Genomic DNA, 17,471 nt, shown 5'->3' on the forward strand with positions numbered 1-17,471 from the left:
GGGGTTGCAAGGCTTGTTTCATTGATATTTCTAAATTACTCTGAGGTCCTCCAATGGAAGCTGCTAGCCACAATTATTCTTAATGATATCATCACCACCTTATCTCCCTTTTCCTAGTGACACTTAGGTATATTAGTAACCTTTATCATGTTAAGCATCCTGCACTTTTGCAGAATTCAGGTTAGTGATGTTTTGTACTAAGATCCTGCAGACACTTTAAAGGGATATTTGTTATTCAAAACCATCCTTTGGTTACCTGTGAAGCCTTTAAGGAACTTTGTGTAAAATAGATTTTAGAGCAGGATTTTCAAAGCTGCCTCCAGATTCTGGATGTCCAATTCCTTATAATTTCTAATGGGAATGGGGTATCCAAATCTTTTAAGCAGCTGTCACAGCCCTAGTCAAGCTCCCCCTGCTCGACACTCACCAGATCGCTGCGTTTGAGTCCCACATGCTGGACCATGCACTTTTAACCTTTCTGGAGTCTGAGCAGAGTCCAGGCTCATAGTTTCTAGGCATGCTCGTGGGGTGCAGATTCTCTTTCTGTCTCCCACTTCTGAGAGTTGAGCCCCTGCAGTCGAACTGCCCAGTCCCAAGACTGATGCAGGCTCCTCCAAATGCCTCAGTTGCTTAAACACCTTTCCCAAAGCTCCAATCTTGCAGACACTCTTGTTTACAGTTTACCTCTGTAGAGACATGTAATAATTGAAGCAAACAGAAGCCTCTTGCAAAGCCTGTGTCCATCACAATCAAGCTAGACAGCACAAGAGCCATACAGTTCTTCTAGGTAAAAACAGCAACACACCTATAAGCCATTCCTCACCAGTCTTGAACATTCTTTGGGACTTCATCAAAGTCCTTTAGGGTGTCCACAATCCCCCCTCCTGCAGCTCATGGCTTCTCCTCTCTCTCCTGCAGCCAGCTTCCTTCAGCCTTGTCTGGTTCCACAGCCAGAAAGTCCCTCTTCCTCCAAAAGCTTGTCCCACTCTCCTGCCCCAAGCTTCATCAGTCCAACCCCCAATCTCTGTTTTTAAAGGGCTGTACCAACACCTGATGGCTTGGCTCTCTCTCCTGGGAATAGTCTATTCCTTCAAACCCTAGCCTTCTACAGAGAAGTTGGAGAAAACTGGTTTTAGCTAGGATGCAGTTCTTTTTTCCCTCTGCCTGAGCAAAATCTATTCAGGTGCTGATAGCCCTCCCATCCCCTAATATTAACTCTGATACTTACCCAGAAAAATGTGAAGTTAATTTTGTGCACTGATTTTTCACCTCTTTTTTAACGATTTGTAATAAAGGCTGATAAATACGCAGGACATTTTAAACAAAATAAAAACAAAAAATAAAGGGCCTTCGTCACCACTCCCCTGCCTCTTTCATGCAAGGAGTATATGGCGTTCAAACACAGTAAAGAAAATCGTAAGACATAAGGAATAGAGACAGTTGATTAAATCAATCTGGAATTTATAAGTTGTACATAGACAGGTTCCCCAAACTGTCACAGCCGCTCTGAAAATCTCACCCTCAGTGCTCTGCTATTTGCCTTCTCACTCCTAGTCAAGTGTTGTGATGACTAACGTAGGTAATTAACTTGTTAAATAATAACTACCTGTTCTGGCAGGGAGAAATAGCCCTTTGTACTGGCAGATACCTCCTAAAAAGGTTTGGAGAATATAGAACATCAGCAAGAAATTAAGCCTACCACATACGGTCCATTGACAATAAAAGGGAACTCCCACTCAGTTCAGCCTTTCATGCTGTGTCTTCCTATTGCAGTTGCAAGGCAAGTGAGTACTGCACACATTCAGCTCAGTGTCCCTGCCTCAGTGTGGCTGGGCTACTCTCAGCTTTCAGATCTCAGGCCTCAACTCCCAGCATCTAGTTCCTATCTCTCACATCTCAGCTCCCAGGGCAGTCATATCTGTTCCCGGATCTCAGCTCTAAACTCAGCTGTCTGCAGTGACAGTTTCTTTATTGTATTTTGCAGCTCTCTGATATCGGCCTTCTTGCAGATCTCACCGGCACACCAGTTTTGCGATTCAGTTTTCAAACTTCAGCACCAGCTCTTCAATTTACTGCCTTAGCTCCCAGTGCTTCTTTGTAAATGTATCTACAGCTAGGGACAAATATGGGACAAAGTGATCCAGTCATTGAGCAGGCAGATTTTGTACAAGCTTCCCCATATTTGCCAGCGCATAACCACCCTGACTTGCAGCTCCCAGCCCAGGGCCACTGCTCCCTCATCACAGGACAGGAGGAACTCCCACTGATGTCCGTGGAAGTTATTTCTATTCTGCCACTGGAGAATGTGTTCCTTTGTGCTCATCAGGCACAACCAGTCATGCCCACATCTATAGTGCAGTATGTAATGCACACCAGTGCAGGCTAAGATCTGCCATGTTGCAAACTCATGATTGTATCACAGTTTTTATGCAATTTGGTGACTTTTCCTTAAGCTCCAGCTCCTGGAGTCAATTGATTACAAGAAAATCTCAGCTTTCCTATAAAACCACAAGAAAATTTCTATATACACAAACTGATGGGATCAAAATTAGCTGTTACCACTCAAGAAAGATCTTGGAGTCATCGTGGATAATTCTCTGCAAACATCTGCTCCTTGTAAAATGGCAGTCAAAAACCTAACAGAATGTTAGAAACCATTAAGAAAGAGATAGATAAGAAGACAGAAAAATATCATAATGCCACTATATAAATCCATGGTATGCCCATACCTTGAATACTGCATACAGTTCTGGTCACTCCATCTCAAAAAAGATATATTAGAATTGGAAAAGTCATGGAGAAGGTCAAGAAGAATGACCAGGGGTATGGAACAGCTTCCATATGAGGAGAGACTAAAACGATGGGGACTGTTCATCTTAGAAAAGAGGTGACTAAGAAGATGATAGACCTCTATAAAATCATGAATGGTGTGGAGAAAGTGACTAGATCTGGAGGTGTTATATAACCTTTCACATAACACAAGGACCAGGGGTCACCCAATGAAATGAATAGACAATGGGTTTAAAACAAACATAAAGGAAGTACTTCCTCACACAACACAGGCAACCTGTGAAACTCACTGCCAGGGAATGATGAGAAGGCCAAAAGTATAGCAGGTCAAAAAAGGGTTAGATAAGTGAATGCAGGATAGGTCCATCAGTGGCTATTATCCAAGATGGTCAGGGGCGCAACTCCATGCTCTGGGTTTCCCCAAACCTTTGACTGCCAGAAGCTGGGACTGGATGACAAGGGATGGATGGCTTGATAATTGCCTGGTTCTGTTCATTCCCTCGGAAGCACCTGGCATTGGCCACTGTCGGAAGACAGGGTACTGGGCTAGATCGATCATTGGTCTGACCCAGTGTGTCTGTTCTTATGTTCTAGATATCAGGGTTGTGGAGAAAAGCTTGAAAAGTGGCCCTAAAGGCTCGAAAACCAGAAAGCAGATAAAAGAACCTGAGATGTATTATTTCTTTCACAGGCCATGAGTTGAGAGACAATCTCTAGATTTTTGAGGCCCTATTCATGATTTTTGAATGCTGAAGGTTGACAACACTGAGGAGCAGATTGTCAAATCCATTCTCCCTGTAGCCAGTTTTGAACTTGGAGCTTACAAGTCCAGCACAATAGTCCTGAAATCTCAGGGTGCTGCTCTGACTTCACAACCTTTTAGCTCCCAGCCACTCTCTGATCAAACACTTTGCTTCTCTTCTCTTAGTTCTCACCACTTCTTTGGCCTCAAATCTCCTCTTTTATCCCTTGCTTCACAGCTGACTGTTCCCATCTTCTTGCATCAACTATCAAAATCTCGCTTCTGAGATCTCTGCTCCTTGTTTTCTGCTCCTAGAAGAGATGCCCATTTTCTCTTATCAGCAAAGGGCCAGTTGAACTCAAGGGGGTTATGTTTTTCCATAAGGTTTGGCAAATTCAATCTGCAGATTTGGGAGAAAGGGGAATAAAAAGGACGCCTATTCCCTGGCTGGCTAAAGTGCCTTTGAGTGTTTAAAACAAAATTAAAAGGAGAATTAAAGTTAGATTGTACAAATACAATTGCCTACTGGGAAGATCCCTGAAATCCATGGAACTTGTATCCAGGTCCACAGGGATCTTATCTATCATCACACTGCAGCCAACAACTTACTGGCAGGAACTAGAATCAAAACTCCTTGAAGACCGGCTCAAATAGAGGGCATCACCCCTGAGCCCCAAGTGCTGGAACACTGGAGCTTCTGGTTGGCCCACTCCCCCTACTTAAGCCAGTAGGAGGAACAGGAAATCATCCATATAAACTGTTGACACTGGGATGAAGTTGGCCAGTGATTAATGCAGGATGGGGTAGGAAGGACCATCTCCCCATGCCAACCAGGAGGTCATGAACTGACAATCAGATACTAGGAGTCAGGAGACAGGAGAAGGAAGTGCTGGGCTCCACCACGCTTTGGGCTGCTCACCGAGCGCTACCTGACCCTGACTCAGCCTGATTCCTGACCTCCTGGTTCTGAACCCCCACTGGCATGGGAACCCAGCATCCTGACCTATGCTAACCACTAGCCCTGGCCACTTATATCCTGGCCCTGACACCCACTGACTTCAAAGTCAGTTTCTTCCATGATGGAAAGACCCTGGTAAACATTGGTACAGGAGCAGAGAAACCTTATACATTTTTTTAAAATGTCAGGACAGAGTATTTATTTAAAGGCTGTTTTACAGAAACTGGAATTTTTAAAATAGGTCACTTAAAGAAGTATCACGGTGAAAGTGTCACTTTAACTCCTGTTCTCTATATGTGACCCCTTCAAATTAAGGTGGCAAGCTGTGGGAAGCTTGCACTGCTTCTGTTCCTTGCGTTGTCACTGTTCTATGGATCAACAGAAGACATCAGCCCACAGGGCTGTCAAGCCAGCCCTCTTCATGAACAGTACATTTACATACATTTAGGATGAAGTGCACATTTGGAGAACCAAATCTTCTTGGTGGGTATATGCCTCCTGCCTCCCAGGGGAGGAAAGCATTTTGGCTGGCTTCCTTCCGTCATGGCATTTCCAGAGCCATTAGGTGGAATGTGAGGCCTTTGTTATTTTGCTTTGTTAAAGCAAGAAATTAATGAGAGAGTGTTTCAATTCAACGTCCAGCGCTAACTGTAAAATCTTTAGCACAGAGCATTTTAAGTGATCAGCCTTATTGACAGCCTGCAAAACATCACTCATAAAATCACCCGCAATGTAAATCTGAAGTAATGGCCACTTGTGCTTATTAACGACGGTGGTGCCTTTTGCAAGAGTAAGAGTGTCCGGCCAGATTCTGAGCCATCAAGTACCTGAGCCTAAATGAACTCACAGTACCTGCTCCAAAGGCTGCCCCCAAGATTCACAGGCCCGAAGGCATGGTTCAGAAAGAGGGACCCATTCTCTGTCCATTCCTTTGACCCACTCCTCAGAATGCTCATGGATATCGCTTAGAAAGGTTATTTTAAACTGGGGTGTGTGTGGAGGGCAGGGAAAGTAGCAAAGGGTTTAAATTAAGAAAGGCTAAATTTACACTGAATAACAGGAAGGCCTAACTTGCAATGGCAGGTGAGTCATTAAATGACTTAGTCATGTCTGACTTATATCACCATGCAATGTCCCCGCTTACAAACCAACACTGCTGCGGGATGTTTTCTGCGTAGCACAAAGTAAGATGCAACTATTCACTTTATCTGGACCAGACGGGTGTTTGCCTTCTCTTTTTCTTAGTCACGCGTTTTCTTTTCATCCCCAGCCCTCCTCAATTTAATCGGATTCTTCTTTATTTTATATTCTACTGACTTCTAATACTGAGCTGTTACATGATACTTTTCAGCTGTGGAGCTCAAAGCATTTTATAAAGGAGGGCAGGTATTACCCCCATTTTACAGATGGGGAAACAGAGGCACAAAGGGGTGGAGTGACTCAGTGGGCCAGTGCAGAGCCAGGAATAGAACCCAGGTTCTCTGAGCCTCAATTCCATGCCCTAACTACTAAAGCCTGCTGCCAACTTTGCTGTTAGTTTTCTGCTCAGGCTCTCACTCCACCCCACCCTGTCTCCTTGTTCTTTCCCCAGCCCCAGGAAGTGGGTATTCACCCACGAAAGCTCATGCTGCAAAACTTCTGTTAGTCTATAAGGTGCCACAGGATTCTTTGCTGCTTTTCCAGGAAATATTGACTCTCTTCCTACCCTCAATTTTTCCTCTAACCCCTTTGGGCTGTTTTCCTTCATGCATTTTGTACTTGGTGAGTGGCCCTTCCATTCTTCTTTCACAAAAACGTCCTTTGGCTGCTGTCCTCACAGGTTATTTCATTCCTCCCACATTTTTTCTTTGATTTTCTCTTTCTTCCTCCCCATTTTGCATGCTCCCTTCTCTCACCCCCTAGCAATGTGAGTTCCCCTTTCTTCCTTTACCAGATCCAGGGTAACTGAGGGCTTTGCTTAGGCCTCCTGGCTCTGGCTCCCATTAACAGCTGCAGCAGCATCTCTGCTGATCTGGTTGCAAAGTGCAGCCCTGTGCCTAGGGGCACAAGCAGAGCCAGAGAGCCCTGGGGAGGTGGCTGTGTCTCCTGCTGGTACCTGTTTGCCTTTAGCTCTAAGGAATGGTCTCGCCTGACTCCTTCCCCCATATTCACTACAACTCTCCCCCCTCCCTTTTCACATTCCTTCTCCCCCATCCCGCTCTTCCTTCCTCCCCTTCCTTGGTTCTCCCCTCCCCCCTCACATCCCCTGGTTCTCCCCCTCCCCTCTCACATCCCCCCCTCACATCCTCTGGTTCTCCCCTTCCCCCTCCCCTTGTTCTCCCCCTCTGCCCTCACATCCCCCTTCTCCCCTCCCCTGGTTCTCCCCCTCTCCTCTCACATCGCCCCTCTCCCCTCCCCTCCCCTCCCCCTGGTTCTCCCCGCTCACATTTCCCCATCTCCCTACCCCTGGTTCTCCCCCTCCACCCTCACATCCCCCCACATCCCCTGGTTCTCCCCCTCCGCCCTCCCCTTCCCCCGGTTCTTCCATCCCCACTCACATCCCCCCTCCCTTCCCCTGGTTCTCCCCCTCCCCTCTCATATCCCCCCCACATCCCCTGGTTCTCCCTCTCCCTTCCCCTGGTTCTCCCCCGCCCCTCTCCCATCCCCCGGTTCTCCCCTCCCCCCTCACATCCCCCCCTCACATCCCCTGGTTCTCCCCCTCCCCTCTCACATCCCCCCCACATCCCCTGGTTCTCCCCCTCCCTTCCCCTGGTTCTCCCCCTCCCCTCTCACATCCCCCGGTTCTCCCCCTCCCCCCGCACATCCCCCCCTCACATCCCCTGGTTCTCCCCCTCCCCTCTCACATCCCCCGGTTCTCCCCCTCCCTTCCCCTGGTTCTCCCCCTCCCCCCTCACATCCCCTGGTTCTCCCCCTCCCCCCTCACATCCTCTGGTTCTCCCCTTCCCCTCTCCCTTCCCCTGGTTCTCCCCCTCCCCTCTCACTTCCCCTGGTTCTCCCCCTCCCCCCTCACATCCCCCCCTCACATCCCCTGGTTCTCCCCCTCCCCTCTCACATCCTCTGGTTCTCCCCTTCCCCTCTCCCTTCCCCTGGTTCTCCCCCTCCCCTCTCACATTCCCTGGTTCTCCCCCTCCCCCCTCACATCCCCCCCTCACATCCCCTGGTTCTCCCCCTCCCCTCTCACATCCCCCCCCGCATCCCCTGGTTCTCCCCCCCCCCCCGGTTCCGTGGTCCCTCCCCCGGCTGGCTGATGTCACACGCCGGCTGGAGGCAGCCGGGCGATCATGGCTGCAGCCGGCTGGCGCCTGGCGCGGGGCCGGCGCTAGGTGCCCGGGATGGAGCCGGGGGAACAGGCCGCCTGGATGCGGTTCCTGCGGAAGCTCAAGGAGGTCTTCGACGTGTGCGACGAGGACGCGGACGGCTTCATCCGGGTGGAGCATTTCGTCGCCCTGGGGCTGCAGTTCGGCCAAGGGGATGAGGTGAGAGGGGCGCGGGGAGCCCCCGAGCGGGGCAGCTGCCCCCGGGGCTCCGATTCCTCCAGCCCCATCCCCGGCTCCCCCGGTTCACCCTGCAGCTCCCCCCGCCTCCCGCCCTGCATCCGCTCCCTGCGCACCTGCAGGCTCCCCCAGCCCGCATCGCTGCCCGTCCGCAGCCCCTGGCCACGAGCGCTGCGCCTCGGAGCGGGGGGCTCCCCCCGGGGGCGCTCGGTACCGCGGGGCCGGGCTGCTCGCGGCGCATCACGTCCCAGGGGCTTGCATGGAAATGCACTTTCGCCCGCAGCCTAGAGGAGGAAGAGAGACAGTCAGGGAGCGCGGGGCTACTTCTCTGCTGATCTGACTCCAGACCTCTCTGGCCAAGGGGGACGGTTATGATGTTTATGCAGGGAACCAAATTTGCACCTGTCTTCTAAATTCTCTTTCTCTTGTCCGTATGGAGAGTAACTTCACTGAAGTCAATATTTTGGATTTCTGTCTGTGTCTTTGAACATACCACCCCGCTGCCAGTCAGGTAAACAGGCCAAACCCTGCATTGCCTTCCATGCGAATAAACAGTTGGGGTAAGGCAACTCCGAATTCAGCCCATTTTTTTTGGTCTGAATCAGACTGCAGGGACAGACTCATATTTTCTTTAGTTTATTTCCTGCGGTGCTCTTTTGTCCTGATGCAGATAGCCACCTGACTCCCAGAAACACCTGGGTTTGACCTTGTTTACAAAACTGGGCTTTCTTTCAATGGCAGCATTGACTTTCTAAGCAGAAATACACCTGGGCTAGCAAACAGATGTGATGGTTCTGCTGTTTGGTTGTTCTGTTGTTGTTGTTGTTGTTATTTTTGGTTATTTTGCCAGGCATGACTGTTCTGGTGAAAGCAAAGGTTTCTCTGGCATGGTAACATTTCCTCCTTCGCTATGTGGACATTCTGAAAATAGGCTCCATATATTACACAAACAAGACTCTCCTTCGAAGTGAGTGCCTTTATTGCAAGATCTGTTACTCTGCCATGGGTCTGTCATAATTCCTTATACAAGTAAGTCCTGTTTGGCCTTCTTGGTGTTCAAAGAACACACAGTGTGTTCTGGAATGCCCGAGGAGCCATTTAGCAGCATCATATTAATCTGCAATGACACTCACAGAAAAGCTGTGTGAGTTAGAATTATGGACCAAAGTCAGTCTATCGTTGACACAGGTATAAATCTGGAGTCACTCCACTGGCTTCAGTGGAGCTATTACTTTAGTGGAACCATTATCACTGCATTACAGTAGTGTAAGTAAGAACAGAATTTGGCCCAATATTTATTAAAATAATTGCATGAATTTCAGTTGAAACAGTTCCTCCTAAATTATTTAGTAAAGAGAGAAATCTCAAACAAAATTAACTAGATATGAAATCTGTATTTCATGAGAAGATTCCCCACTTCAGAATATGGTACCTCATCTCCGGGTCTCCACGTAACAAAATGCTCTGGCACTTGAAACAAGAAGGTAGCACAACAAAACAAAGCTGGTGTCAGGATGAAAAGTTCTGACCTTTTAAAATGTGGTAAAATAAATTAATCTGCCGGGATTGTAAAGAGAGAGAAGTTTATAAAAGGGTTCCAAGGAAGCACTATAGGAAAAAAGCATAATGAATTCATAGTTATTGTCAAATCAAGTTACTAAGTTTTGGATCAGCACTGGTAATGGAACAAGACTTGTTAATTAAATTAAAGAAAGAGGATACAGGAGGCTCCATTTCTTGTATCTAGTCATAGACCTGTTGTTGAATATTTCTTTAATGAGAGACTAGAGTTGTTGTTCAGTAACCAGTAATATTAGGAGAAGAAAGGACTAACAGGAATGAGCTGTATTGATATCTCTGTTTTTATTTGTCCTTGAAAAGTTAATACATTCCTATATAAACTAAGGGCCTAAATTCTTAAATCCATGTTGCAAGAAGCATTGTACTGTGGGTGGTTGTTGTATTACTGTATTTATTTCATTCCTAGATCAATAACCTTTTCTTGCTGGCAGTTAGGAAGGTTGGTGAAATTCTCTGGCCTTTGTTTTGCCGGAGATCAGCCGAGATGATCAGGTTCCTTCTGACTTTAGAATTTATGGAAATCTATCAGGTTATTAGGAGGGGAGCAGGGAGAATAAACTGGAGATAAAAGGTTGAATCAGATGTCTTAAAAATGTCTTTGTTTTTTGTAGATGAATGTATTAGAAATATGTAAAGGGGGGGACTGATGAACTAAAGTATTGTATTGGAAAATTATAAACCATGAATGGTGTATTCCGAATTTTGGGAGGGGCCTAGATTACTGAATAGGTGCCAGAAAAATAAATCATATGCAAATAAGAGATTAAATTATAGGCTGCAGCATATGTCTAGCTAAACAGGGTGAATGGTAATGAGAAATGCCCTGTAATCATCACTGCATTCTTGTTCGTTGTAACCGACAATGTTTGAAAAATATGCTTACAAAGATGAGACGAACGGAATTCACCTCTGTGTCTTTAGTAGCATGCATATTACAATTTGTCTTAATTTCTCTTTGTATATGTAGTCTGATCTGAAGCCTGTTGAAGTCATTGGAAGGGCTCTCATTGACTTCGCTGGGCTTTGGGTCAAGCCCTCAGTAGCTGGTATGCTACATTGTTGCTAGATTTGAATGGACCAAACCAGAACTTCACATCTGAACTCCTTTAATTTTAGTGTTATGTGCATGTGGATTCATGTCCCCTGCTTCTGCAGTTTTGGTTCTGGGACAGCTCCTTATCCAGAAGGGTTGGTGCTATTTTCTAGCTTTGGTTGCTGCAGCTAAAATATTACCATTTGGGGCCAAAATCTCATGAGACTTGCTTATGTGATTTCAGTGCTGTTGAATCTGCTGCCAGACCTTAGCCCCGATTCGGTCTCAACCACAACCTAAGCCTGATCCTGATCATAATACTGCCTTCTCGGATTCATCTTTAATTCTTGCGGGATATCACCAAATAAAATGGGGAGGGGGCCCTGAGAGTTTACAAGAAGGAGAAAATTAAGGAGGGCTGGGTGTGTTGTGGTACGTTTTGAAGCTGTTCCAACTTCACATGATCCTTATTTTATAGACAGCACCAAGCTTTTCCAGTACCCCCGTTAAGTAATCATGGTTCTTTGACATGATGCTTCAAGAGGATGTATTTCAGATGCAGTGATGGTGTCATGGTCATCAGAGGAGCACGCTGAGTGCTCTAAGAACGATGGCCTCCTCCACTCCCAATCAAGTTATTGATTTCCCAGTGGAGTTCAGCCGGATAGGTGTGCCATGAGTCAGTGCAGGGAACAGCAGCAGGGAAATATGGAGCATGCATGGCAGGAAACAATATGAAGGGTGTGTAGGGTGATCAGTGAGGGGGAGGATTTAGTGGAACCTGTAAGGCATGTGGAGGGAGGAAGAAGTTTGCGGGCAGAGAAATATGGAGAAGGGGGGGAAAGGGAAGGAGGGCAGGGATGTCCAAAATCAGAAAAGGCATAGGACCCTATGACTGAGAAAAGTGATGATATACAAACTGCACTGTGCTATTTAGCGATGGCTGAGTCAGGTCTGCTCATTTCACTGACAAAGACAAGATTATTCCCGGCACGGACAGGTTAGCTAGGAGACAGCAAGCTGGACGCTATTCTGTTCCATGCATCATCAACAAACATGCCTGCTCCTTTCTGACTGCAGGATCTTCACTGCTGGCGGTAACATAAGAGGCAGGGAAAGCCCAGCTGGCTTGCAGAGCCCAGGAGCAGAGTTTGCAGAATGGGCAGTTTGAAAAATCATCTCTGGACTTGTCAGCTGAGCCAATTTGATATGCAAACCACTGGGAGAGATTTGCTATGGAACCGCAGACACAGGCAATGATCCTAGTGCAGATGTACTGTAAATACCTTAGCGTGGGTGGATAATGACTTTGCCATTCTGTTTAAAAAAGTGTCATTCAAAATGAACTTTGTTTACTATGTATCACTGGTGACCTCAGGAGACAGAAAGAATCAGTTCCCCAAAACAGTACAGCCATCCCAAACTCGCTTTCATAGGGGGCTAAAAACGATTGCACAGGAAAATCTGCAATGTGTCAGATTAAATTAAACCTAAGAAACGCTGCCAGAGAGCTGCCTTGTCCTCTTTAACGTATTCTAACACATGATAATTCATTGTTTAAATGTACTTCTGGTTTTCATTCTACATTTTCTGGGCCCAATCCAACTCCCATTAAAATCAATGGGAATCTTTCCATTGGCTTTAACAGAAGATTGATTGGACCCTATATATTAATGATTTTAGCCTTTCAGTTCAGTGTATCTTATACCTCACACGTGAAGGACCAGATTTTGCACTGTTGCATCCCCACTATCTATAACACTCTCAGCACAAATAGTCATGAGGTTGCAGTAGTGTAATGAGAGTAAAATTTGGCTTGGTTAATTCAGTCCTGCCCTACTTAATCTGACAATCCTCCTCCTTGGCTTCATATATTTGTAGCCAGGGCCAAGCAAAATTTTGATATTACAAATTCTTGAGGAAAAAAATCGGAGTTATTTGCCAAAGTTTGTGAGAATTTAACACAGTATGAAGTTTTTACCCTTTCTGTGGTTGGTAGTTTGGTGGGTTTGTTGTCAGCATGATGAAGTTTATCATTCAAAAGAGCTCTGGAACTTTCTGAAAATTTGCTCTAAGGCAAAATTTTGAAGCAAAACAGCAGGTTTTTGCCTGGAATAAGCAGCCCTCTTGTTCATGTGCACAGTCAAAATAACAGAGGTGAAACTTGAAAATTTGTAGCTTTTATATGATTAAATGTTGGGGGTTTTTTTATGGCTCCTATCACTGATGATGAAATTGTTTTTCTGTTGCCCTATTTAAAACTGTCTATTGCAGCAACCTTTACCCCACTCCTTCTTTGCTATATACCCTAAATGAAATCCTGGCTTCACTGAAGTCTTTGAAGGTATTGCCTTGATTTCATACACTGTCTTAAATTAGGCTCTGAGCTCTATAGAGGCAGGGTCTGTCATTTTATTACTGGACCCTGATCTAGCAATGAATTCCATGCGAGTGGACCTCTGCGCCCAGGCAGGGCTCATTACAGGCTTGGGGCCTTCTTGTAGTTCACTGAAGTCCATTTAATTACGTTCATACTCATGGTTAAGCATGTGCATAAGTGTTTGCGTGATCAGGGGTTTAGTTTTTAGCACCTGGCGTGATGAGGCCCATAGAGGCTGCAGCTGTGATACAGATATTAATACATACAGGATGGAGCAATTCATATTAAACATCAAGGGCCAGATAATACTAAGTATCTTACATTTACATGGTGCTTTTAGCCCAAAGGCTCCCCGAGTACTTGACAACATATGGTCCGAACCCTGCAGGAAGTGAGAGCAGGAAGATTACATATAGCTCTTGTTTTTAAGGAGGTATTGTCAACTGAAAACCATATGTTGCAAACAGACACATTTATTGTCTACGAGACCAGGAACAGTGGAGGGTGGGAGGCTTTTCAAAAGCACCGATGAGAATTCAGTGCCCAGTTGTGCCTTTTGAAAATGTCCCCCTTAGATTATTACAAATAAAAGAAGTTTACAGTTCCAATTTGCTTGTCACTTTTCCACTACTGAGCTTGCCTTTTCCTTTAGCTATGGATGCTGGAAATCCGTGACATCAGTTTCACTTTTGTTTATAGTCAGTGCCACTTTCTTTTTTCTCCTTGATACAGTGCTTGAAGTTTCAAATGCTGCAAGGCAATATTTGTTGGTTTAAAAACAACTGTTTTCATTGGATTGCTTTTTATTACGGAAACATTTCTACTGAGCTTTGGTTTAATACAAGCTTGGTTTTGCAACACATACATGATGGCCCAACTTGAAGTAACACTGTCTCTTTTACACCTGAGAGCTACAATGCAGAATAGTTTAAAAAGAGAAACAGTGTAACCCTTTTACCAGTGAATTCTTATTATTTGTACTCCAATAGCATGCAGAGGCCCCAGTCACACACATAATGATAGTCCCTGCCCCAAAGATCTAAGTAAAGGGGAAAGCCGTGGTGAAATGACTTGACCAAGGTCAGACAGCAGGTCAGTGGCTGAGGCTGGTATAGACCCGAGGTCTCTAGAATCTTGGTGCAGCGCCCTGTCTATCCCCTAGACAACACTGGCTCTGTTCTTGGCGACTGCATGCAAAACCCACCCTGCAGATAGCTGTTATTGGAACTTCCATGTTGCTGAGCAGTTTATGTATGCCTACTCACCAGGGATTGTGAAGAAAGATGTGGAAAACACACTGCATTTTAAATACCATGGCTGGATCATGTGTAGTCACTAGTTGGGGAAACACTTGTAGCACTGAAAAAGCCAGGAGTTGTTTGCCATCTGATTTCTTGTTACTTAGAAAATAGTTGCACTTGCAGCTGATGTGTCTAGAGGCCTTGCAAATTACATGTTAAATGTGTTCAGGTTTCTGGCAAAGGGTTATGTGAAAGTGTGTATTTTACAAGTCTGTTGTCAGTTAATGTTTCATAATGCTAGATTCTATTTAAACTGTACATTCAGTTTTCAGCAACAAGTGAAATACGATAAACATGTTGACTATTTATTTTCAGAGAAGTAATCACCTTTTGGAGCATTTAAAAAAAAGCGCACAGGTGTTCATGCTTAGACAGCAGTATGTGTAATATTAAGATCAACAAATACTTGCCAGGATAGAAACGGTATTGCACTTAAGAGGGAACTTCAGCAGTGAATAAAAACCTGTAGGGTGTTATCAATTATACTGTTGTGAATTGATAGTAACTCCACTGGAGTCAGTTTCAGTGATGTAGGATTGGTGTATGTGAGAGCAGCATCAGGCCAGATGTACACAGACTCCCAAGAGCAAATCCGCAACTTTCTCCTTTGGCATATAGAGACCAATAGAGTGTGGCAAAGCATCAAATTATGGGAATCTTCTTCTTTGCCCCTCCAATGGCTCTTATCCTGATCCTTGCACATACACCCATACCGTAAGTTGTAACCACTGGATCTATGTCATGCCATGTCATACCCCTTCCTGATCTGCTCTCGAATGATCCTCGAGGGCAGTAGTTCTCAACCTGCGGGCCGCTTGCAGCCCAAACAGCATACGTCTGCGGCACATGTGACATTCTCAGGGCCATAGAGATAGTATATATATTGTATAGATGTGGCCCACATAACACACGGAGAGCTGCATATGCAATCCACAATGGTAAATAGATTGAGAATGGCTGCTCTGCTCTAGGAGTATCAGTTGAGGTCATGCACTGAAGCAGAGGGTCTACTGTAAAGAACTGCTCTGTAATGGCCTTCCCGTACAAAAAGCACTTCTCCCTTGCAGGAGGGTCTTACATAGCACCTATGCCCCTGGAGCAGTGGTCCCCAATGCGGTGCCCGTGGGCGCCAGGGCGCCCACCGGGGCATCTGTGTGCACCTGCCGAACAAGCAGGCACCAAAATGCGGCTGAAAAGCAGCAATGCCTACAAGCAGCTGCCGAAATGCTGCTGAGAAGCGGCAACATCACGAAGCGTTGCTGCCTCTTGATGACGCTGCTTCTTGGCAGCATTTTGGCGTTGCCGCTTTTCGGCGGCTTTTCGGCGGCTGCTTGTTCGGCGGCTGCTTGTTCGGCAGCTATGGTCCTCTGCGGCTTTTCGGCGGCTAGTCGTCCGGCGCCCGCCACACTGAAAGGCTGGCGACCACTGCCCTAGAGTCTTCTCTCAGCTATGCTGGTGACAATCTAGAATTAAACCACTGAGGTATATGAAATTCCTCCTGATTTACACTAGTGTCACTGAAAGCAGAATCCAGCCATGTCTTTAAATATTATAAGGCTACAGCATACATGAAACTAAGCACCTACCAATATGGAAAATAAGACTTGTAACATTGAGACTTCAAAGGAAAAGTATTAGAGCATGACCAAAGGGTGGTATTATTCTGATAATAGAAGCAGAAAAGCATTACCACTTTCCTCGTGCTCTGCTTTTCAGAGAAATACTTCTTGAAAGAACAAATAAATAGTCACCCAGCCATGCTGAGGAGAGAAGGGCAGTTCCCATGCAACAGCGTTCTCTTGTAAATACCTAGGCTGGTGCACATTTTGACTCGCTAAAGTAATTTGTTAATGACCAGTTATTTAATATCATTTTGACAGGGTAGGGAAAAAATTCTACTCTGAAAATGGAACGCTGGGATGCTTAAGGGATTTTGGATTAGTCAAGGTACAGTTGCTGTAGCTTTCCTAATTCAATGCAAGCCAGTACTGCAGTGTGCTTTAAACAAACCTACTGGTACATCCTACAATCAAGCATGTATTTCCAACCAGGTGACATAAAGTAGGCTTAGTCCTTATTGTTAATCATATGTTTGCTACAGCACTGTAATGAGGAGAACTGCTGTAAGGTTTGCTGTGCACTTACAAGTCTAATTTGTTATGTAATATGAATGCATTTCAGAGATACAAGCACTGAGAGTGGGTTACACACACACACGCTTAAGAATTAGCACTGCTGTATTCTGAAATACATGCCAGTGATCACAACGAGTAGGCTTTTGTTAAAAGCCAGAGAAAAGACACGTTTTTAATAGTAATTCTTGAATTTTTTATTTAAATAACTCTGCTTTAGAGCTACCTTGAGAGATTATCTTTGATGTACACCTCTACTCCGATATAACACTGTCCTCAGGAGCCAAAAAATCTTACTGTGTTATAGGTGAAACCGCGTTATATCGAACTTGCTTTGATCCCCCAGAGTGCGCAGCCCCACCCACCCCGGAGCGCTGCTTTACCACGTTATATCCGAACTCGTGTTATATCGGGTCGCGTTATATCCGGGTAGAAGTGTAGCTATAGTGGCATTGTGTTGTCATATGATCAAATGCAAAATCTACTTGAGAAAAACCTCAACATGTAGATCCTGCAAATACAATCCAATGCCGCTTCCATTTTATATATTGTTGGAGGTACAGCTTGAAATTAGGGAGGTTAATTACCCAGCTGCTGGGCAAGACTGGCTATTTTCTATGTAGATTTTCTCTCTCTCTCTCCATGCTAGATTCAGTCTATGCTGTTAAAATGTAAAACTAGTAAGCAATTAAAAAAATTAATCATGTTTAAATTCATTGCACTCTTAATAATAGAATACCATTTATTTAAATATTTTTGGATGTTTTCTACATTTTCAAATATATTGATTTCAGTTACAACACAGAATACAAAGTGTACAGTGCTCACTTTATATTTATTTTTTATTACAAGTATTTGCACTGTAAAAAAAGAAAAGAAATAGTATTTTTCAATTCACCTAATACAAGTACTGTAGTGCAATCTCTTTATCATGAATGTTGAACTTACAAATGTAGAATTATGTTCCAAAAATTGCATTAAAAATAAAACAATGTAAAGTCCTGCTTCTTGTTTAGCCACTCGCTCAGAGAGATAAGTTTGCTAGGAGAAAATGCTGCCT

At 45.1% G+C, this 17,471-nt stretch overlaps 1 protein-coding gene across 1 annotated transcript in view; it reads left to right on the forward strand.

Annotated features, from left to right (window-relative positions):
* Positions 1–7,791: 7,791 nt before the first annotated feature.
* Positions 7,792–17,471, forward strand: part of LOC123347014 (rab11 family-interacting protein 4A-like) — a 90,104-nt gene continuing 80,424 nt past the window's right edge. The window contains exon 1 of the mRNA XM_044984440.1: positions 7,792–7,966. Coding sequence (XP_044840375.1) covers positions 7,823–7,966 — 144 coding nt within the window. The 5' untranslated portion in view covers positions 7,792–7,822. The remainder of the gene's footprint in view (positions 7,967–17,471) is intronic.

The sequence above is a fragment of the Mauremys mutica genome, chromosome 12 (genome assembly GCF_020497125.1).
Source record: "Mauremys mutica isolate MM-2020 ecotype Southern chromosome 12, ASM2049712v1, whole genome shotgun sequence".
NCBI classification, from domain to species: domain Eukaryota; kingdom Metazoa; phylum Chordata; order Testudines; family Geoemydidae; genus Mauremys; species Mauremys mutica.